At 41.5% G+C, this 23,327-nt stretch overlaps 1 protein-coding gene across 1 annotated transcript in view; it reads left to right on the top strand.

Moving 5' to 3' along the window:
* The window catches only part of ccdc90b (coiled-coil domain containing 90B), a 45,253-nt gene extending 24,492 nt beyond the window's left edge, over window positions 1–20,761 (top strand). Inside the window, exons 7-9 of the mRNA XM_072263306.1 lie at window positions 364–417; window positions 9,185–9,299; window positions 15,563–20,761. Of these exons, the coding sequence (XP_072119407.1) occupies window positions 364–417; window positions 9,185–9,299; window positions 15,563–15,621 (228 nt within the window). The 3' untranslated portion in view covers window positions 15,622–20,761. The remainder of the gene's footprint in view (window positions 1–363; window positions 418–9,184; window positions 9,300–15,562) is intronic.
* Window positions 20,762–23,327: the final 2,566 nt, after the last annotated feature.

Here is a 23,327-nt window from a genome sequence, read left to right as displayed (position 1 = left end):
CAGAATATTGCAGAATGATGTAATATTCATGCATACAGTATACTTAAATGATCACAGTACAATGTGAGCAGTTATTTTGGTTGGGCAATATGTGACAGGTCATATTTATATCATGTAACAAAGCTTTAGTGCTTAATAGAGGGTGGAAAATCATTGCTAATTTACAAAGTGGTCTTGCAGGTGTTTTAGAAAGGTATCCAGTTGCCTACCAGTGGAAATATATAATATAACTATTTAACAATTATTTATTTAATTAATAATTATTTAAAAGAATTGATCTAACAAATGTCAGTCTGAAGGTTTTTAATTTGAGGAAAAAGGTATAAATATATCACTCCTATATTCATCTTTTTTCCCTATTAGTTTAGAGAGCAAGAGAAGCAGTTAATGACATCTAGAAATGAATTTACTGAAATGGTAAGTGCTTTTAAGAACATTGCATGAAAGGTTACTCTTTTGAATATAAAATGAGGACATATGTCATAACTTAAAGATTGCTTTAGTGTGAATATGCCACAGTTCTCATAACACCACATACTCATCATTGTGTTCCTTAATTAGGATAGGGAATATTTGCAGCAAATTAAAGCAGGTAGAAAACTTTAGCCTGGTTTAAGCCTGGTTTATACTCTGCGTCAACGCGTCACCGTAAGGTCTGTGTCGCCGCAAACCCCACGCAAAGTCGACGCAGAACCCTACGCGAGAGCCTGTGTTGCTGCGATGCACACCTTTCCCAAAATGTAACTATGCATCGCGGCAACGCAGAACGCAACAGCTGTGATTGGTCCACTTGGTAGCATCGCATTTCCTCCTATGATGCAGTAGCTTCCCATTGGGCGACTGAAGGGCAGGGAAGGAACTCCAGCTGCAATGCTTTCCATAAAGCTTTACAGACCTCCGAAATTATGGAGGACACATTTCGCACGAAAAAAGACGCTTGCGTCTTGTTTACCCCGAGATGAAGCCTTACGTGGGCAGGTAAGTGCGCATGCATGACGTGTGCGAATTGCCAAGCGACGCAGGCACACCAACGCACAAGTATAAATGCTCATAACGTGCGTAGGCCACTTGAGAAGGTTACAGCGTCCAGTTTACGCAGAAGTATAAACCAGGCTTTGGAAACAGAAGGGGAGGGGGAAACGATTATAAAACTATCAAAAAGCAACTATAAAAAATGGAAACACACAAAGACTATGAGAGGAGCTCGGCAGATCAGGCAGCATCTATGGAAATGAATAAACAGTGAACATTTCCTTCCAAGACCCTTCATAAGGTCTCATCAAAACTGAACCCAACTAGAGGTGACAAATCAATTCAATTGGTTGCAGAGCTTTCAGAAAGTATTTTCCACTCCCTAATGTATTCCCCACATGGCAAATGTTCAGAAAATCCCACAGCTACAGACTGATTGTTCATTAAACTCAAAAAAAAGTTTAAACTGTAATCTCTGATATGTAAGGTAATTGTGAATAGGTCAATTGTCCTTGAAAGGTGCAATCTTAAACTTTCAAATACTGAATTGTTGATTTAAAAAATCTTTCATTTTAACTATTACCCATTCTTCCAATATAATCATCTCTTTCCATTTCTCTTACTGCACCCAGTGTGGTTTTTCCATTAAATTTCTTATTTGTTCCTTTCTTCAAGTTCTCAAATGCCATTGGTTAAGGGAACATATTTTATCTTGATTTGGTAGTTGCAATGCACATGAGATCTACCAGTAATATGAAGATGGTGGGATTGATTTCAAATGATAATTATGAACAGGACTACAAATGTTGATTCCCTTGGCCACTGCTGGTTGTTCATTATTTCCTACATATTGAGCACAGCAGAGCTGATAATAGACAAGAGAAAATCCAGCTGCTCTCTGACATTCAATGGAATTGCCGTCACTGAATACCATAGTATCAATATCCAGGATAGTGGTGTGGTGGGGAATGTACCATTGATCAGAAATTGAACTCGAATGGCCATTTAAAATGTAGCAACAACAGGAGATCAGAGCCTGGGAATCCTGCAGTATTTTGCCTCCAAGATCCCCAAAGCACGTCCACCACCTGCAAGTCTCAGGTCAGTGATGGGATACTCTCCACTTTCCTGGATAAATGCAACTTCAATGGCACAAGGAGATTGACACCAAGCACGGCATAGTCACCCATCTGATGGGTACCCACCACAATCAGAATCAGAATCAGGTTTATTATCACCGGCAAGTGTCGTGAAATTTGTTAACTTAGCAGCAGCAGTTCAATGCAGTACATAAGATAGAAGAAAAAATAAAATAATAATAAATAAGTAAATCAATTACAATATATGTATATTGAATAGATTTTAAATCGTGCAAAAAAACAGAAATAATATATATTTAAAAAGTGAAGTAGTGTTCAAGGGTTCAACGTCCATTTGGGAATCAGATAGCGGGGGAAGAAGCCGTTCCTGAATCGCTGAGTGTGTGCCTTCAGGCTTCTGTATCTCCTACTTGATGGTAACAGTGAGAAAAGGGCATGCCCTGGGTGCTGGAGGTCCTTAATAATGGATGCTGCCTTTCTGGGACACCTGAAGGGTACTTTGTAGGCTAGTAACCAAGATGGAGCTGACTAAATTTACAACCCTCTGCAGCTTCTTTTGGTCCTGCGCAGTAGCCCCCCCCACCCCACCCCCCCACCATACCAGACAGTGATGCAGCCTGTCAGAATGCTCTCCATGGTACATCTATACAAGTTTTTGAGTGTATTTGTTGACATACCAAATCTCTTCAAACTCCTAATGAAGTATAGCTGCTGCCTTGCCTTCTTTATAACTGCATCGATATGTTGGCACCAGGTTAGGTCCTCAGACATCTTGACACCTAGGAACTTGAAACTGCTCATTCTCTCCACTTCTGATCCCTCTATGATGACTGGTATGTGTTCCTTTGTGTTACCCTTCCTGAAGTCCACAATCAGCTCTTTCATCTTACTGACGTTGAGTGCTAGGTTGTTGCTGTGACACCACTCCACTAGTTGGTATATCTCGCTCCTGTACACCCTCTCGTCACCACCTGAGATTCTACCAACAATGGTTGTATCATCAGCAAATTTATAGATGGTATTTGAGCTATGCCTAGCCACACAGTCATGGGTATAGAGAGAGTAGAGCAGCAATGGGCCAAGCACACACCCCTGAGGTGTACCAGTGTTGATTGTCAGCAAGGAGGAGATGTTATCACCAATCTGCACAAATTGTGGTCTTCTGGTTAGGAAGTCAATCCAATTGCAGAGGGAGATACAGAGGCCCAGGTTCTGTAACTTCTCAGTTAGAATTGTGGGAACGATGGTATTAAATCCTGAGCTATAGTCGATGAACAGCACCCTGATGTAGGTGTTTGTGTTGTCCAGGTGGTCTAAAGCCATGTGAAAAGCCATTGAGATTGCATCTACCATTGACCTATTGTGGCAATAGGCAAATTACAATGGGTCCAGGTCCTTGCTGAGACAGGGGTTCAGTCTAGTCACAACCAACCTCTCAAAGCATTCATCACTGTCGATGTGAGTGCTACCAGTTGATAGTCATTAAGGCAGCTCACATTATTCTTCTTAGGCACAGGTATAATTATTGCCTTTTTGAAGCAAGTGGGAACTTCTGCCCATAGCAGTGAGAGGTTGAAAATGTCCTTGAATACTCCCGCAAGATGGTTGGCACAAGTTTTCAGAGCCTTACCAGGTACTCTATCGGGAACTTCCACCTTGCGAGGGTTCACTCTAAAACAGCCTAACATCGGGCTTTGAGACAGAGATCACAGGGTCATCAGGTGCAGCAGGGATCTTCGCAACTGTAGTTGTGTTCTCCCTTTCAAAGCGGGCAAAGTAGGCGTTGAGTTCATCTGGTAGTGAAGCATCAGTGCCATTCATGCTGTTGGGTTTTGCTTTGTAGGAAGTAATGTCCTGCAAACCCTGCCAGAGTTGTCATACATCCGATGTCGCCTCCAACCTCGTTCAAAATTGTCTCTTTGCCCTTGAGGTAGCCCACTGCAAATCATACCTGGTTTCCTGATACAGGCCTGGGTTGCCAGACTTGAATGCCACAGATCTAGCCTTCAGCAGACAACATACCTCCTGGTTCAACCATGGCTTTTGGTTTGGGAATGTACAGTAAGTCTTTCTAGGTACGCACTCATCCACACAGGTTTTAATGAAGTCAGTAACAACTGCAGCGTACTCATGCAGGTTCGAAGATGACTACCTGAATACAGTCCAGTGCATCAATTCAAAGCAGTCCAGTAAGCACTCCTGGTCCATACCTCTTGCTCCTCACTACTGGTGCTGCAGTCTTCAGTCTCTGCCTATACTCAGGGGGCAGATGTACAGCTAGGTGATCAGACTTCCCGAAGTGAGGGCACGGTAGGCATTCTTGATGGTGGTGTAGCAATGGTCCAGTGTGTTGTTTCCTCTGGTATTGCAAATGATCTGTTGATGGTAATTGCTTAGTGATTTTATTCAGACTGGCCTGGTTAAAATCCTCCAAAACGATGGTGAAGGCGTTAGGGTGCGCTGTTTCGTGCATGTTGATCCCATTGCTCAGATCATCTAAAACATGATTGACATTGGCCTGAGGTCAAATGTGTACTGCTACCAAAATAACCTCGAAAATCTCTCGCGGTAGGTAAAAAGGACGGCTCTTAACTGCTAGATATTCCAGGTCTGGTAAGCAGAACTGGGACAGCACTGATATATTTGTGCGCCAAGAAGAGTTGATCATGAGGCATACTCCTCCACCTCTGCTTTTGAGAGACTCTATAGATCTATCCTGATGGTGTATAGTAAACCTGTTGATCTGAATCACTGCATCTGGTATAGAAAGGGTTAACCAGGATTCAGTGAAGCAAAGAACACACGCGGTCCTAACATCCCTCTAATTCAGCACCCTAGCTCTCATCTGTCCTTCACTGACACAATAGCAGCAGTTTTCACCATCCATAGGATGTACTGCAGTGAGTCACCAAGACTCCTTAGACTGCCCCTCCTATGATCTCTACCAACTGGAAGGACAGGGCAATAAAAGTATGGGAACACTGCAAGCCATACCTCATACTTACTAGGAAATGTATCAGTGTTCCTTTCATCTGCGCTGGGTTGAAATCCTTGCTCGTTCTGGCATGCTGTCATGGCTCAAGAAATACAGTAATTCAAGAAGGCAGCTTCCGAAGCCTTTTCGAGGGTAATTAGGGATGGGCAATTAAATGCTGGCTCGGCCTACAAAGCCCACAATCCCTTCAGTGAACAGGAAAAAAATGCAATCAGGTCTGTACATGAAATAAAACCTAAGAAGTACATATATTTATTCCAATAAAATAATTAAGAAATCAAAATTATATTTTATTGAGTTGGGGGAGTCTGGAATGTAGAGGGAATTGGACTGGAGGAATGGAAATGAAATGTTAATTATTTTCTTGTTTTAATAAAATTACCAATAAAAGGTAATGAAAATACAAAGAAAATTATAGTTAGTATAATCTAATACTTAATGTGTTTTCTTGTGGGCATACACAATAACAAGAAACACAATAGAATCAATCAGATTGTATGCAACAGGGTGGACAAACAACCAATTTGCTAAAAGCAACAAATTGTGTAAATACAAAAGAGAAAAAAAAAATAATAATATAAATAAGGAGTAAATATTAAGAACCTGAGATAAAGAGTCCTTGAAAACGAATCCATAGGTTTTGGGAACAGTTCAGTGATGGAGCAAGTGAAGATATCCCTTCTGGTTCAAGAGTCTGATGGTATGTGTCCTGAGGCTCCTGTACCTTCTTCCTGATGACAGTAAAGAGGAGAGAACATTACTGGATGGATGGATGTTTTTGATGATTGAGGCTGCTTTCCTGCAATAATGTTCATTGAATTGACTTTATTTCTTACATCCTTCACATACATGAGGACTAAAAATCTTTACATTACGTCTCCGTCTAAATGTGCAATGATTTATAATAAATAGAACAGTCAATGTAACCTAGCAATACACTCAAATCAGCGTGAGTTAATCAGTCTGATGGCCTGGTGGAAGAAGCTGTCCCGGAGCCTGTTGGTCCTGGCTTTTATGCTGCAGTACCGTTTCCTGGATAGTAGCAGCTGAAGCAGTTTGTGGTTGGGGTGACTCGGGTCCCCAATGATCCTTCTGGCCCTTTTTTCACACCTGTCTTTGTAAATGTCCTGAATCTTGGGAAGTTCACAAATACAGATGCACTGGGCTGTCCACACCACTCTCTGCAGAATCCTGCAATTAAGGGAGGTACAGTTCCCATACCAGGCAGTGATGTGTCCAGTCAGAATGCTCTCAATTGTGCCCCTGTAGAAAGTTCTTAGGATTTGGGGGCCCATACCAAACTTCTTCAACTGTCTGAGGTGAAAAAGACGCTGTTGTGCCTTTTTCACCTCACAGCTGATGTGTACAGATCACGTGAGGTCCCCAGTGATGTAGTTGCCGAGGAACTTAAAACTGCTTACCCTCTCAACCCCAAATCCATTGATGTCAATAGCGGTTAGCCCGTCTCCATTCCTCCTGTAGTCCACAATCAGCTCCTTTGTTTTTGCAACACTAAGGGAGAGGTTGTTTTCTCGACACCACTGTGTCAGAGAGATGACAAATTCCCTGTAGGCCACTTCTTTATTGTTTGAGATTAGGCCAATCAATGCAGTGTTGTCTGCAAATTTAATTAGCAGACTAGAGCTAGAGACACAGTCACAGGTATACAGGGAGTAAAGGAGGGGATTTAGTACAGAGCCCTGAAGGACTCCTGTGTTGAGAGTCAGAGGGGTGGAGGCGAGGGAGCCCACTCTTACTACCTGCCGGCAATCTGACAGGAAGTCCGAAATTCAGCTGCACAAGCCAGGGTCAAGGTCGCGGTCTCCGAGCTTCCTGTCAAGCCGGAATGGAATTAAGGTGTTGTATGCTGAACTGTAGTCCAAGAATAGCATTCTCACGTGAGCATCCTTCTTCTCCAGATGTGTAAGGACGGTATGTAGAGCAGCAGCTACTGTATCGTCTGTCGATCAGTTGTATCAGTAGGCAAATTGTAGGAGGTCCAGTTTGGGTAGTAGCAAGCTGCAGACGTAATCCTTGGCCAGCCTCTCAAAGCATTTGCTTATTATTGACGTGAGTGCAATGGGACACCAGTCGTTCAGACATGTTACCTTGGTCTTTTTTGGTACAGGGACAATAGTGGATGATTTGAAGCAGGAGGGCACTCTACATTGGGAGAGGGAGGGATTGAAAATGTCTGTAAACACACCTGCCCGTTGTGCTGTGCACATCCTGAGTACTCGCTCTGGGACGCCGTCTGGTCCCCCAGCCTTGCGACTGTCCACTTGGAAACATCTGCGTACCTCAGCCTCGGAGATGACCAGATTGCAGGCAGTAGCGGTGGCTTTCCTTGGAGGCTCAGAGTTAGCGACATCAAACTGAGCATAAGAGCAATTGAGCTCATCTGGAAGAGAGGCCTGATGTTGGCGGCACCACGATGTTTGGCTTTGAAGTCTGTGATGGTATGAAACTCTCGCCACGTCACATGTGCTATTGGTTGTAGATGTGCTCAATGGTGGGGAGGGCCTTACCTGTGACGGACAAGGCCATAACCACTAGATTTTGTAAGATTTTCCATTCAAGGTCATTAATGTTCCTGTACCAGCCCATGATGCAACTGGTCAACATACTCTCCACCACGCATCTATCGAAGTTTATCAAACTTTTAGATGTCATGCCAAAACTTAGAAATATAGAAAACCTACAGCACAATACAGGCCTTTCGGTCCACAATGCTGTGCCAAACATGTACTTACTTTAGAAATTGCGCAGGGTTACCCATAGCCCTCTGTTTTTCTAAGCTCCTTGTACCTATCCAAGAGTCTGTTAAAAACCCTCTTGTATCCGCCTCCACCACTGTTGCTGTCAGCCTATTCCACGCACTCACTACTCTCTGCATTCAAAAAAAAAACAACCTACCCCTGACATCTCCTCTGTACCTACTTCCAAGAACTTTAAAAATTGCCGTCGCGTTTTAGCCGTTCCAGCCCTGGGAAAAAACCTCTGAGTATCTACACGATCATTGCCTCTCAATCTTCACAAACTGCAGACGAAACAGAGGCGTTGCCGTGCTTTCATTGTAATGGCACATATGAGCTGAGCCTGGGACAGATCCTCAGACATGATAACATTGAGGAATTTAAAGTTGTGGACACTCTCCTACTCTGATCCCACAATGAGGACTGGCTCATGGACCTCCATTTTCCTCCTCCTGTAGTCAATAATCAGCTCTTTGGTCTTGCTAGCATTGAGTGAGACGTTGTTGTTGTGGCATCACTCAGGCAGGTTTTCAATCTCCCTCCTCTATGCTGATTTGCCACCACCTTTGATTCAGTCAATGACAGCAAACTTGTGGCATTGAAGCTGTGCTTAACCTCACAGTCATAAGAATAAAGTGAGTAGGTCAGCAGCCTTGTGCATCTGTGCAAACAGAGACTGTGGAGGAGATGTTGCTGCCAATCCAAACTGACTGGGATCTGCAAGTGAGGAAATCGAAGATCCAATTGCACAGGGCGGTATTGAGGCCAAGTTCTTGGTAGTTATTGATTAGCCTTGAGTCATGATGGTATTGAATGCCAAGCTGTAGTCCATAAAGAGCATCCTGATGTATACGTCTTTGCTATCCAGATGTTCCAAGGTTGAGTGAAGATCCAAGGGCATGGCATCAGCTCTGGACCTGTTGTTCTGATAGGCAAATTGGAACAGATCCAAGTTGCTTCTCTGGCTGGAGGTGATATCTTTCATCTCCAACCTCTCAAAGCACTTCATCACTGTGGATGTAAGTGCTACTGGACAATAGTTATTGGTACATATTACTTTGTTCTACTTGGGCAACCAGATAATTGAAGCCTGCATAAAGCAGGTGGGTACCTCAGACTGCTGAAGTGAGAGGTAATATAGAATCTGCCATTACTAATAGCAGAGGCTCACATGACTACAGGCAATTACCCCGTTAGTCATGTAAACCTCTGCTAATAGCAATGCAGGTAATGACCAAGTAATTGGTTTTCCAATGGTTGCTTACTGTTACCTAGTCCTCCTCAAGGAACAGGGAAATTAATCTCCGTGGAATATAATAGTATTGCAATATGTAGATTGATTTCTGGTGTTTTTTTTGCAGAATTCAGACACTGACCGTGCAATAACTGAAACAAACAAAAAAATTGACACAGATGTGGCTTCACTTAAGACCATGTTGGAATCTCTTAAACTGGAAACAATGAGATATCTTGCAGGTAGGATTATGGAAATGGTTAAATATACGAACTTAAGATGATCCCTATCCTGTATTTCATTTGGGAGAAAGACAGGGGAGAGGATGATAAGAGAGAGATTAAGAGATTAGCTTTAGTTGTCACACGTATATCGAAACTTACAGTGAATTGCATCATTTGCATCAAATCAAATTAGTGTGGATTGTGCTGAGAAGCCTGCAAGTGTCTCCAAGCCGCAGGTGCCATGGTATAATTGTAGCATTTTGGCAAGCAGCCAAAACAGGCACCATCTTGTGTAACTAGCTTGGACAGTTTGTCGGTGTTTTGCTTGCATAGCATATGTGCAATCCTCATTTTTTAACATCAGTAATAATGGCACCACCGATGTTGTCCAAGGGAAGGGCAAGGGCTGATACAGCTTGGCATCGGTGATGTCGCAGGAGTTGCCAGAGCGAGGTTGAAAGCAACGTCGGACTGCCTTAGGGACCCCAGTTCCAGATTTGTCCTCAGGGTTTACTCCCGAAGCCTTTCCCATAAGTGGGTATGGTCGCAAGGCAGCGGAGGTTTGGAATCAGAGCTTTCCCTCTCTTAGATGGACTGCTTTCCCAGGCTAACGAGCTCCATCTACCCGAAGCACTAGTTTTAAGGTGCCAGGACCCACCTTCACTCTGTCAGTAGAAACAGTTCCGCTGGGCTTAGAGGCTTAAGCCACACGAGAACATCAGTAAAGCAAGCCTTTTCAGAGTGATTTTCATTTTTACATATTTCTTGCTGCTGGTATATTCAGGCTCTTGTGAAGCCTAATACTGCACTGCCCAGTTAAGAAAGCACAAACTTTCCTGTAACAATTCTTCAAGTTTTCAGAAATATTTTGCAATTAAACAAATTATATTTAAAGTGATGTGGTTCACTAAAGCTACTTAGATTTTTGAGAGTGCCATCTGATTATTTTATTAACTCATGAGTTCCAGTATAAACTGATATAAACTGATAAATTTCCAGCTGAAAATCAATGAACCAGTATTAACTTTGTGCAAAGATACCTAATTTAGAGTCCGTAATGTTTAATTATAATAGGATTTCTTCAAAATGTGTTGGTGTTTATGCATCGCATTTGCCAAAAGTGTTTACATGTCCTTTCAAATATTTCTGGCTGAGCCATTTGATTGGTTGATCTGTTTGGTGGACTCTGCACTGGGGACACAGAAGTTCTATACATAAAGTTTGTATGGGTTTGTAGTAAATAATGTGATTTTATTTGGTCCTTGGAAACAATATAACTGGGGAAAAGGTACCGCACCTCTAGCAACTCTTTTACAAAAAAAATAATAAACTGCAGGATGCAAATCCAGGGTTGGGACTGCAGCTGTGTCTAACTAAATGTTAAGTAGAATTTACATACGGGTCAGAGCTCACATTTTCTGACAACTCATCCCAAAATATTAATAGTTGAAGCTGCAATCTTCCATCTGTTCCTGTGAATTTGTCCTGGGTGGAAAGGGTGGGTGAAGGTCAGGACAGAGATAAGAAGAATTAATGTTGTGTAGAGCAGGAAATAACAATGCCTATGTGCTATCATATTTACATATAAAAATATTGCCCTTCAACAACAGAATATAAAACAAACATAGAGTCAGTAAAAGGAATGACATTTGTCCAGTGCAGGGCTTGTCCCTGGGCCACTACAAATGTGCCACTGAGACAATTAATTGTATTATAAATTACAATTAGCCATCCATATTGTTGTCCATTTCCTTCAAAACAGTAAGTTTTTTTAAAAATCTTTATCGTATTGCTAAATAATATTTCTGAAAGGTCACCACTGGCACAACATGCCTCACTCCCACTTCTAGACTATAAGGACTACATTTCTAGAATAGTTTGTCTTTTTCTACTTGGAATCCACTATATAATCTCCATTTTCTTGTTTATGGTGAAAGTGAATTTATGAAGAAAACTCTGGTTTTGTTTGGTCCTTCTCTCCAAGAGTGTTTCCCTCAATCATTCCAGCGATTACTTACCATTTCAATTGTCATCATAAGCATTTATAGCATGAAATTGACTCTTCTGAGTCAAACTAGCAAGCACCTGCAATTCTCCTGTTGCTCAGCAGATGCTGTGCAGCTTTTGAGAAATAGAAAATTTCTTTCCCTCTTGCTGGCTAATTACAAGAAAACCATATCACTGAAACAGTCCATTTTTACATGTCCGTGGTCATCGTCCCTGATTATCATTTTTATCTGAAAACAATAAATTGGGAAAACATGCACAAGTAGTTTTGGCTGTGATTATCATTAGTGCTACACTTTATGTGACAGCTTGACGTTGTTGAGTTAAACGATTAAGTGGCAGGCGTATAATACATTATTCCCGAAACTAGAACAATCGCTTTTAGCCCTAGATTGTCTATTTGTCTTTGTCATCCCAATTGATCCAAACATTACAGGTGAATCACTGGCTTTCTGAGAAAGGAGCAACTCCCTTCCTCTGGCTTCCTGGTCAAGCTCCAGGGTTTGTGATGGCCAAAACGTTTTATTTTAAAGGGGGATAAAACAAACTGCTGGGGATATTTATTAGATCAGGCACCAACTGGATGAAGGGGCTAGATCCAAAATGTTGAATGTTCATTTCCCTCCACAGATGCTGCCTGATCCACTGACTTCCTCCAGCAGTTTGTGTTTTGCTCCGGATTCCAGTTTCTGCAGTCTCTTGAACCTAAAGGGGAAAGTGGTTCTAATCTTGTAGTAATGATATAATCATAGAAACATAGAAAATAGGTGCAGGAGTAGGCCATTCGGCCCTTCGAGCCTGCACTGCCATTCAGTATGACCATGGCTGATCATCCAACTCAGAACCCTGTACCTGCCTTCCCTCCATACCCCCGATCCCTTTAGCCACAAGAGCCATATCTAACTCCCTCTTAAATATAGCCAATGAACTGGCCTCAATTGTTTCCTGTGGCAGAGAATTCCACAGATTCACCACTCTCTGTGTGAAGAAGTTTTTTCTAATCTCGGACCCAAAAGGCTTCCCCTTTATCCTCAAACTGTGACCCCTCGTTCTGGACTTCCCCAACATCGGGAACAATCTTCCTGCATCTAGCCTGTCCAATCCCTTTAGGATTTTATACGTTTCAATAAGATCCCCCCTCAATCTTCTAAATTCCAACGAGTATAAGCCTAGTTCATCCAGTCTTTCATCAATCTGGTGAACCTTCTTTGTATTCCCTCTATGGCAAGGATGTCTTTCCTCAGATTAGGGGACCAAAACTGCACACAATACTCCAGGTGTGGTCTCACCAATACCTTGTACAACTGCAGTAGGACCTCCCTGCTCCTGTACTCGAATCCTCTTGCTATGAATGCCAGCATACCATTCGCCTTTTTCACCGCCTGCTGTACCTGCATGCCCACTTTCAATGACTGGTGTATAATGACACCCAGGTCTCGCTGCACCTCCCCTTTTCCTAATTGGCCACCATTCAGATAATAATCTGTTTTCCTGTTCTTGTCACCAAAGTGGATAACCTCACATTTATCCACATTAAATTGCATCTGCCATGAATTTGCCCACTCACCTAACCTATCCAAGTCACCCTGGATCCTCTTAGCATCCTCCTCACAGCTAACACTGCCGCCCAGCGTCGTGTCATCTGCAAACTTGGAGATGCTGCATTTAATTCCCTCATGTAAGTCATTAATATATATTGTAAACAACAGGGGTCCCAGCACTGAGCCTTGCGGTACCCCACTAGTCACTGCCTGCCATTCTGAAAAGGTCCCGTTTATTCCCACTCTTTGCTTCCTGTCTGCCAACCAATTCTCTATCCACATCAATACCTTACCCCCAATACCGTATGCTTTAAGTTTGCACACTAATCTCCTGTGTGGGACCTTGTCAAAAGCCTTTTGAAAATCCAAATATACCACATCCACTGGTTCTCCCCTATCCATTCTACTAGTTACATCCTCAAGAAATTCTATGAGATTCGTCAGACATGATTTTCCTTTCACAAATCCATGCTGACTTTGTCCAATGATTTCACCGCTTTCCAAATGTGCTGTTATCACATCTTTGATAACTGACTCTAGCATTTTCCCCACCACCGATGTTAGGCTAACCGGTCTATAATTCCCTGGTTTCTCTCTCCCTCCTTTTTTAAAAAGTGGGGTTACATTAGCCACCCTCCAATCCTCAGGAACTAGTCCAGAATCTAAAGAGTTTTGAAAAATTATCACTAATGCATCCACTATTTCTTGGGCTTCTTCCTTAAGCGCTCAGGGATGCAGACAATCTGGCCCTGGGGATTTATCTGCCTTTAATCCCTTCAATTTACCTAACACCACTTCCCTACTAACATGTATTTCGCTCAGTTCCTCCATCTCACTGGACCCTCTGTCCCCTACTATTTCTGGAAGATTATTTATGTCCTCCTTAGTGTGAAGACAGAACCAAAGTAGTTATTCAATTGGTCTGCCATGTCCTTGCTCCCCATAATCAATTCACCTGTTTCTGACTGTAAGGGACCTACATTTGTCTTAACCAATCTTTTTCTTTTCACCTATCTATAAAAGCTTTTACAGTCAGTTTTTATGTTCCCTACAATCGCGGTCACACACTACATGTGGGTTATACATTTAACCAGTATCTTGTTGTTTGTCCAGTTTCTATTCTGATACAAGGATTATCCATTAGTAATAATCATCAGTTAGGCACAGAGAGAATCTGTATTTACTGCAAGTACCTTAGTTCACTTAGTTCACAAGCAGCTGAATTTACACAACACAGTTCCTGTATGCACACCTACTGAGTTTCCCTGAGACCTCCATGAACAGTCAAAGAATAGAAAAGTAACACCCAGAAAAGGAGCCTGCATTGGACAGGTGTTCCTCATGTTCCCGATCTAATCGCCACATGTCCAGGGGTACTCCACATCTGCAGTGGTTCGTCTCTGGAGAGTTGTTGCTGATTTATGTTCAAAACCTCTGAACTTATACTCATTCCTTACCATTTCAAATGTCACATTTCAGTCTCATTGGCTGTAGGTCATCTGAATGATCTATATCACCATCTTATTGGCTCTGGTCCAAGCCAGCATCCATTTACTCCCCTATTCCACAATATATTAGTATCCCATGCATTGGTTCAGAACACCAAGTATTAAAACTAAGTAATGTTGTGATAGTTTGACATGCAACTAGAACCTTTTACTACAATCATCAGCATTAGATGGATGAACCAACAGAATAAGCCAGCTATTAAAATAATAAAATGTATTGAATTTTAGTTTACCAATTTGCAATTGCATGTGCGGCCCCACAAATGATGCAGATTTGTAATCTAACCCTTCTCTGTATAAAGGATTTGGCACTGCAGGTTAAAAGGACAAGTTTTGTGCTGTAGTCTACTGGCAATTTAAGAACTTGATTGAAACCGCCAGAGCTCACTTTTTCCAAAATCTTTTACAGCCAGTTAACACAAGTTGCCTCTGTCTTCAGGCATTGAGTGTAAATTCCAGTAAAGTATTAAGCAAGGGTGTGGACTTTGGCCTCCGAACATGCTCAGGCACAGGCAATATCTGCATATTGTAGTTCAGCTACTGACCTTGGGTTAATCTTGGTCCCGAAATGAGGTCACCGTAGGTTCAGATTCTCGTGCAGCAAGTGTGTTGGAAAAGAAACGCAGTATTGTGGTGAACTCCACATGATGCCTGACCTGCATCATCAAATGCTGGAACCTCGAGCACCAAATAGTCAGCTGGAGGAACTCGTGCAACATCAGACCTGCTGCGTGGGGTTTCAATCCTAAACATCGATAATTCCTGTCCACAGATGCTGCATGACAGCTGGGTTCCTCCAGCAGATTGTTTGTTGATGCATATTCCAGGAACTGCAGTCCCTTGTGTCTGCAAGATTGATAACATGTTGGGCAATGGCATATTCTTGTTTAAAACCAAGTTTTCACTAAGAGTGATTCTGTTTTAGACCCATTGATTAATGTAGTGGTTTACTATCACAGAGCAAATGTGAAATGTAAGTTCCTATGGGTAATCAGATTTGTGAGGGTTCCACAATTTCTCACTGATGGAATCAATGACAGTATCAAAGACAGCAAAACATAATATGCTCTAATTTTAGTGAAATTGTTCATCACCCCATCCAACACTGTCACTGTAAGTATGCATTTAAACTTCATCCATCATCCATATCAAATAATATGATTTGGAGTTAAAAGAAAAATGTAAATATACTGAATTGTTTCTTTTTCCTTTATAATTTCTTCAGCATCTGTCTTCACGTGCCTAGCAATAGCCTTGGGATTTTATCGCTTATGGCAAAAATAGAAGATGAGATGTGACCTTCAGCAATGACTCGGAAGAAATTCTTGAAATGGATCCCTTCACAATCATCCTGAAAATTTCCCAATAATACATTAGGATTATTCCTCGATTGGGAGAGAACATCAGAGATCATAATTGTTCAGTTGCAGTAATTTGAGGAGGTATCAATGGAGTATTATTATTATTATTCTTACAGATTATTCCAAAACAGTGTAGTAATAGAGTACAAATCTCTCTCACTGTTAGGACCATAAGATAGCAGAGCAGTATTTGGCCATTTGGCCCATCAAGTCTGCTTCGCCATTCCACCATGGCCAATCCATCATCCCTCTCAAGCCAGTTCTCCTGCCTACTCCCTGCAACCTTTTGATGTCGTGACTAAGCAAGAACCTATCAACCTTCGTCGTAAATATACCCAATGACTAGCATGCACAGTTGTTTCTGACAATTAATTCCACAGATTCCCCACCCTCTGGCTAAAGAGATTTTTCGTCATCCTTATTCAAATTGATGTCTTTCAATCCTGAGGCTGTGACCTCTAGTCCTAGACTTCCCCCACTATAGGAAACATCCTCTCCACATCCACTTTATCCAGACCTTTCATTATTTGATAGGTTTCAAAAACATCCCTCCTCGTTCATCGAAACTCCAACAAGTGGATGCTCAGAGCCATCAAACACTGCTCATGCGCTAAACCTTCCATTCCTGGGATTACTCCCGTGAACCTCTGCTGGACCTTCTCCAATGCAATCACATCTTTTTTTAGATAAGGGATCCAAAACTGCTGACAAGTGCAGTCCAAACAATGCCTTATAAAGCCTAAACATTATATCCTTGCTTCGGTATTTTAGTGCTCTCAAAGTGAATGCTAACATTGCATTTGTCTTTCTTACCACCAACTCAACCTGAAAGGTAACCTCTAGGGAATTTTGCATGAGAACTCCCAATTCCCTCTACACCTCTGATTTTTGAATTTTCTCCCCATTTAGAAAATAGTCTACACCTTTATATCTTGTGACAAAGTGCATGACTATGCACTTCCCTATATTATATTACAATTGCCACTTATGATTTTAAAGTCCTGGGTGAAGTTTTTGCATATTAATAGTACGTTGCCTGATCCAAGTGGGCTTTTGGCACAAGATTGTATTTTTTTGCAGCTTATTTAAGTGCTTATAAATGTGTCGAGCATAGTGGGTGCTTTATTAAGGCTGGATACCTTGGTATTTGTGTATTTTTTATCTTGCACAGCAGTGATGCTGATGCTAGAAATGAAGTGTTTTTTGTATTTTGTTTTGTTTCAAAAGTACTACAAAATAACAAGAATGGATAGGCCAGTATGTAGCAACAGTTGCCATGTAACCATGGAAACAACTACAGCATGGGTTGAAACAACCAGTTACCTTGCTGCAAGGCATTTGTTTACTAAATGGATTTCTAATACTCTTGAGAAATGGCAGGACTTAAACTGTATTCTTCAGAGAATGGACAGTTAAATCAAAGTCAGTAATTTTTGTGGAGAAACTATCATGGTAAATATCTTCTGGAATAATTATTTCAAAGGCTCATTTTATTATCAGAGTATGTATGCAACTCTGATGCATATTCATATCACTGTGGAGAAGATATTTCAGTCATATCACGGAGTCCTGCTGAAGAGTTCCGGCCTGCAACGTTGACTACTCTTTTCCCAGATGCTGCCTGGCGTGCTGAGTTCCTCAGCATTTTGTGTGTGAACATAGAACATTGAAATTTGCAGCACATTACAGGCGTGTCTTGCTCAGATTTCCAGCATCTGCAGATTTTCTCTTGTTAGTTATATAACTATATTTACTTTTGACACCCAAGATAACTGCTGCTTTTGAACATGTTCTTTTAAATATTAAATAAGTCAGGAAAACTAGACACTGAAGAAGAATTAAAGGGAGAGATTGAAGACCACAGTTTCCGGGTCTGCCACTACTTCTATTCATTTGGACACAGTGCAGTGAATGTGCGTAGAATGACCTGTACATGACACAACAGTCCTGGCTAAGATAAGCTGTCGGAACATGTGGACACCCCAAGGCAGGAGCTGACTAAATTGTGTTAATTAGACTCTTTTACAAAAGATAACGCAAGTACACATTTGAATGTTTCCTCACCACCACTATGTTATAATTGAGTGGCAGAAACTACTAATGCCTCCTTTTGCATTTCTGTATTTTCAACTTATTTGTTTGAATGAACTTGTCTCAAGGATCATAATGAAGCTGAATTTCTTTCATGTAATTTATTTCTATTCAACAAGGACCAATGGTAGACAGTTTTACTCAAATTGATCTGAAGGTCTAAAGAGCTCAGGCTAATGAACAAAAGTTATCACAGATCAGCGTTCATCAAAGCTCTTCACTACATCTCCCAAAATCCTTGTGCCTCTGCACCTGCCTCTCATTGTTTGTGATGCTTTCTCTCCTGGGATTTTATTTGCAAAAATAGTGTACTGTATAAAGTGAAGTGTTTCAGAACATGTTCCTTTAAAATGTTCTAAAATTTGCACTGTACCCAATTCAAGAACAAATATTCAACAGGAATTTCCATTCAAATTTGCTGCTGTAAAGTTGGTTACTTAAGTTACCTTGTTGCATAGTTTTGCAGTATTATGGATGAACCCAAGAGCAGCTATGTGCTGTAAGATAGAAGGAAGTAGATTCCATCTCAGTATGTAAACTCTCATAATGAGATTTAGGTCATTGCCATTATACCTATGGAGATGGTCTGTAACACATTCACACATGGTCCTCATTCATTTTCCATTATGTCCTAGGATATAAACACATAATTATGGCTTCAGTTCTCCACTTTGAGGAATAGTGGCTGCTTGCCATAACACATTTGCTAATGTATTCAATCCTAGTTTATCAGCATTGGCGTTGCAGCCAAATTGAGAAACACTGAAGAAATATAGATTTATATTCTGTAAGGCTGTGTGTGTGGCTAGTCACTGCAGCTCCCCACCTTTGAAAACCTAGATGTTATCCTTGTTTGTAACATTCTTCCATTCAAATTAACTTTGATATCTATTGTACTCATGTGCAGTGATAGGATTTTCAATGCTGCGACTGCTGGCTTGCCCTGTTGTGATTGGACATTACAGTTCTACTGTCTTACCACCAGGTGGCTCTACATCACAGGTTTACTAAGTAGTTTTTATATAATAAGCTCAAGAATATCAATGTCATCATATGAGTATTTCAGTATATGAGTGGATTTTATTTCAGGACTAACTTTATTTTCCCTGCCACTTGTTAGTTATACTATGTAGGGTCTATCACTTCTCAATTCAGGCAAGCTGTGGGCCAGGGTTGCACAACATATGACCCACGGGTCACATCCAGTTACCCTGGAGACCAAGGCTGAGTAAACAGATCATCGCAGTGGTCTACTGGCATGCAGTTCACCCTGTTCCTGTGTGGAAAGCTGTGTTGTTTGAGTTAGTTAAATAGAGCAGCCTTGTGCATACTTGATCTCTTTTAGCCAACACATAAACTTGATTGTAGAATTTTTTCTAGTAAGAGTTGAAAGTGATGGAAGCACTCAGAATAAATGGAATCTGTGGACTGAGAAATAGAATTAATACATCAAGTCAATAGCCTTTCCCCTCAGGGTGCCCGACCTGAAAATCTGTTTAGCTCACCCATCAGATACTGCCTGATTTGCCAAGTATTTCAGCCTTTTACTTTTCACCTGCCTATTACTTTCTCCTGGGTCTCCCCCTCCTTCCCTTTCTCCTGTGGTCCACTCTCCTCTCCTATCAGATTCTTTCTTCTCCAGCCCTTGACTTTCCCCACCCACATGATTCACTTATCACTTTCCAGCTAGCCTCTTTCCACTCACCCCGCATTTTTATTCTGGCATCTTCCCCTTTCCTTCTCAGTCCTGATGGAGGGTCTCAGCTCAAAATGTTTATTCATTTCCAAAGATGCTGCCTGGCCTGCTGAGTTCCTCCAGCAATTTGTGTGTGTTACTCAGATTTTTTCTTATTTGGGATCTATTCAGTGGTTTGATTTGGAAACACAAAGATAAAAGTGTTTTTTCTGTGTTCAGACAATTGGTCTGATAAAAGCAAAAAAAAACCTGAATGCCAGTGGTCAGGATCTAAAGTAGTTTTTCTGGAGTCTTATTGCATTATATACACCTTCAATAATACCTGCCCAATATCGGAGCCATAATTCATTTTAAAACTCTTCCTACAAGGTTGCGAACAAGCTTATAAATATATACAGTGGCATTCAAAAGTCTGGGCACCCCAGTCAAAATTTCTGTTATTGTGAATAGCTAAGCAATTAAAAGATGACCTGATTTCCAAAAGGCATACATTAAAGATGACACATTTCTTTAATATTTTAAGCAAGACTACTTTTTTTATTTCCATCTTTTACCGTCTCAAAATAACAAAAAAAAGGAAAAGGGCCCAAAGCAAAGGTTTGGGCAGCCTGCATGGTTTAGTAACTTAGTACTTAGTAACACTCCCTTTGGCAAGTGTCAGAGCTTGTAAACACTTTCCGTAGCCAGCTAAGAGTCTTTCAATTCTTGTTTGGGGGATTTTCACCCATTCTTCCTTGTAAAAAGGCTTCTAATTCTGTGAGATTCTTGGGCCATCCCTTTGAGGTCTATCCACAGATTCTCGATGATGTTCAGGTCGGGGGACTGTGAGGGCCAGGGCAAAACCTTCAGCTTGCACCTCTTGAGTCCATTGTGGATTAGGAGCATTGTGTGTTTCGGATCATTATCCTGTTGTAGAAGCCATCTTCTTTTCATCTTCAGTTTTTACAGATGGTGTGATGTTTGCTTCCAGAATTTGCTGGTATTTAATTGAATTCATTCTTCCCTCTACCAATGAAATATTCCCGTGCCACTGACTGCAACACAAGCCCAAAGCATGATCGATCCACCCCTGTGTTTAACAATTGGAGAGGTGTTCTTTTCATGAAATTCTGCACCCTTTTTTCTCCAAACATACCTTTGCTCATTGTGGCCAAAAAGTTCTACTTTAACTTTATCAGTCCACAGGACTTGTTTCCAAAATCTATCAGGCTTGCTTAGATGTTCCTTTCCAAACTTCTGATGCTGAATTTTGTGGTGAGGATGCAGGAAAGGTTTTCTTCTGATGACTCTTCTATGAAGGTCATACTTGTGCTGGTGTCACTGCACAGTAGAACAGGGCACCACCACTCCAGAGTCTGCTAAATCTTCATGAAGGTCTTTTGCAGTCAAACGGGGGTTTTGAGTTGCCTTTCTAGCAATCCTACAGGCAGTTCTCTCGGAAGGTTTTCTTGGTCTTCCAGACCTCAACTTGACCTCCACCGTTCCTGTTAACTGCCATTTCTTAATTACATTACGAACTGAGGAAACGGCTACCTGAAAACAATTTGCTATCTTCTTATAGCCTTCTCCTGCTTTGTAGGTGTCACTTATTTTAATTTTCAGAGTGCTAGGCAGCTGCTTAGAGAAATCCATAACTGCTGATTGTTGGGACAAGGTTTGAGGAATCAGGCTATTTATAAAGCTTTAAAATTTGCATCACCTGGCCTTTCCTAATGATGACTGTGAACAAGCCATAGCCCTAATAAGCTATTTAAGGTCTGAGACCTTGGTAAAAGTTAACTGAGAGCTCAAATCTCTTGGGGTGCCTAAACTTTTGCATGATGCTCCTTTCCTTTTTTTCACTCTAAAATTGTACAAAATGAAAATAATACACTAATCTTGCTTAAAATGTTGAAAAGAATGTTTCACCTTTAACTTTATGACTTTTGGAGATCAGTTCATCTTCTACTCACTTAACTATTCCCAGTAACAGAAATTTTGACTGGGGTGCCCAAACTTTTGCATGCCACTGTACCTGTTACATAAAAACTATCTACAGATTCTAACAAAGAATTGAAAGTGCTTTTAACACCACACAACCTGCTTTACTACAGAGTAAGCTCACAGAGATGCAGGTGGATGCTCCACTAGTGTGCTGGATTACAGACTACTTGTCCAAATGGCCACAGTATGTGAGACTGCAGAGCTGTGTATCACACTCTGGTTAGCAGCACAGGAGCACCTCAGGGGACTGTCCCATCCCCCTTCCTGTCCACCGTCTACACCTCAGATTTCAGATACAACTCAGAGTCCTGCCACCTGCAGAAGTTTTCAGATGATTCGGTATTGTGAGCTGTATCAGCCGGGGTCAGGAGGCTGAGTACAGGAGAGTGGTGTACAACCTTGTTGAGTGGTGTGGGCTGAATCAACTTAACGCCACTAAGACAAAGGAGTTGGTGGACTTCAGGAAGGTGGAAACACCTGGCATTCCCATCTCCATCAAGGGAACGGATGTGGAAATCATCCGAGACTACAAGTACTTGGGAACTCACTTGGACAATAAACTGGACTGGACTAAAATTACAGAGGCTCAGTACAAGAAGGGACAGAGCTGACTCTACTTCCTGAGGAGGCTCCAGTGATTCAACGTCTGCAGTGCTATGCTGCAGATGTTCTACGACTCAGTGGTGGCCAGCAGTCTATTCTACGCTGTAGTCCGCTGGGGCAGCAGGGTGAGAGCAGCTGACACCAAGAAGATCCATAAGCTCATCAGGAAGGCTGGTTCTGTTCTGGGGGTGGAACTGGATTCCCTGGTGGTTGTGGTTAAGAGGAGGATGCTGCAGAAGCTACAAAACATTATTCATAATCTCTCTCACCCCCTCCATGACATACTGAACAAACAGAGGAGCACATTTAGTAACAGACTGAGTCCACCGAGGTGCACCACTGAATGCCACAGGAGATCCTTCCTCCCCGTGGCTTAAGACTCTACAAATCCTCCTCCTTAAGTATATGGTTTCATTGCACATCTGTTTTTGCACCATTACTTCTTAATGCACATTTTGGATTTGTTTTGTACCTCAATGTTTACATTTTGTATTTTAAAGTATATATTTCTGACTAAGCAACCTTCCTTGCAACAATAATTTCCTTTAAGTTTTATCATATCTTAATGAGGGAAGAACTTTTTTTGGAAACTTTTTAAGCTTTTCATGGAACAGATGCCTATAGTACTCCAATATATAATGGCGCATACACTCAGTAGCCACTTCATTAGTGGCTAAAAGTGGCCACCGGGAGTACATTCTTGGACATCTGCTGCTGTTGCTGGCCATGCACTTCAAGGTTTGATGTGTTGTGCATTCAGAGATGCTTTTCTGCACACCACTGTTATAACACATGGTTACTGCCATCTTTCTGTCAGCGTGAACTAGTCTGGCCATACTCCTCTGACCTCTCTCATTAACAAGTCATTTTCACCCACAGAACTGCCACTCACTGGATGCTTTATTTTTTCATGACATTCTCTGTAAAATTCCCGGATATCAGCGTTTCTAAAGATTGTCAAACACCTCTGTCTGGCACCAACAATCATTCCATGGTCAAAGTCAATTAGATCACATTTCTTCCCTATTCTGAAGTTTGGTCTGAACAACTGAACCTCTTGACCATATCTGCATGCTTTTATGCATTGGGTTGCTGCGACATGATTGGCTGATTAGATATTTACATTAATCAGAAAGTGTACCTACTGAAGTGGCCTCTGAGTGTATTTGGAACAGAAATCCATTAAAGAAAGCAGATCCTAATGAAAAGCTTATCTCTTTTGTAAAATGCATACATTAATACATTTGTCTAATTAT

The sequence above is a fragment of the Mobula birostris genome, chromosome 7, assembly GCF_030028105.1.
Source record: "Mobula birostris isolate sMobBir1 chromosome 7, sMobBir1.hap1, whole genome shotgun sequence".
In the NCBI taxonomy this organism is placed as follows: Eukaryota; Metazoa; Chordata; class Chondrichthyes; order Myliobatiformes; family Myliobatidae; genus Mobula; species Mobula birostris.
Note: the sequence above shows the minus strand (reverse complement) of the source record. Positions and strands in the feature narration are given on the sequence as shown.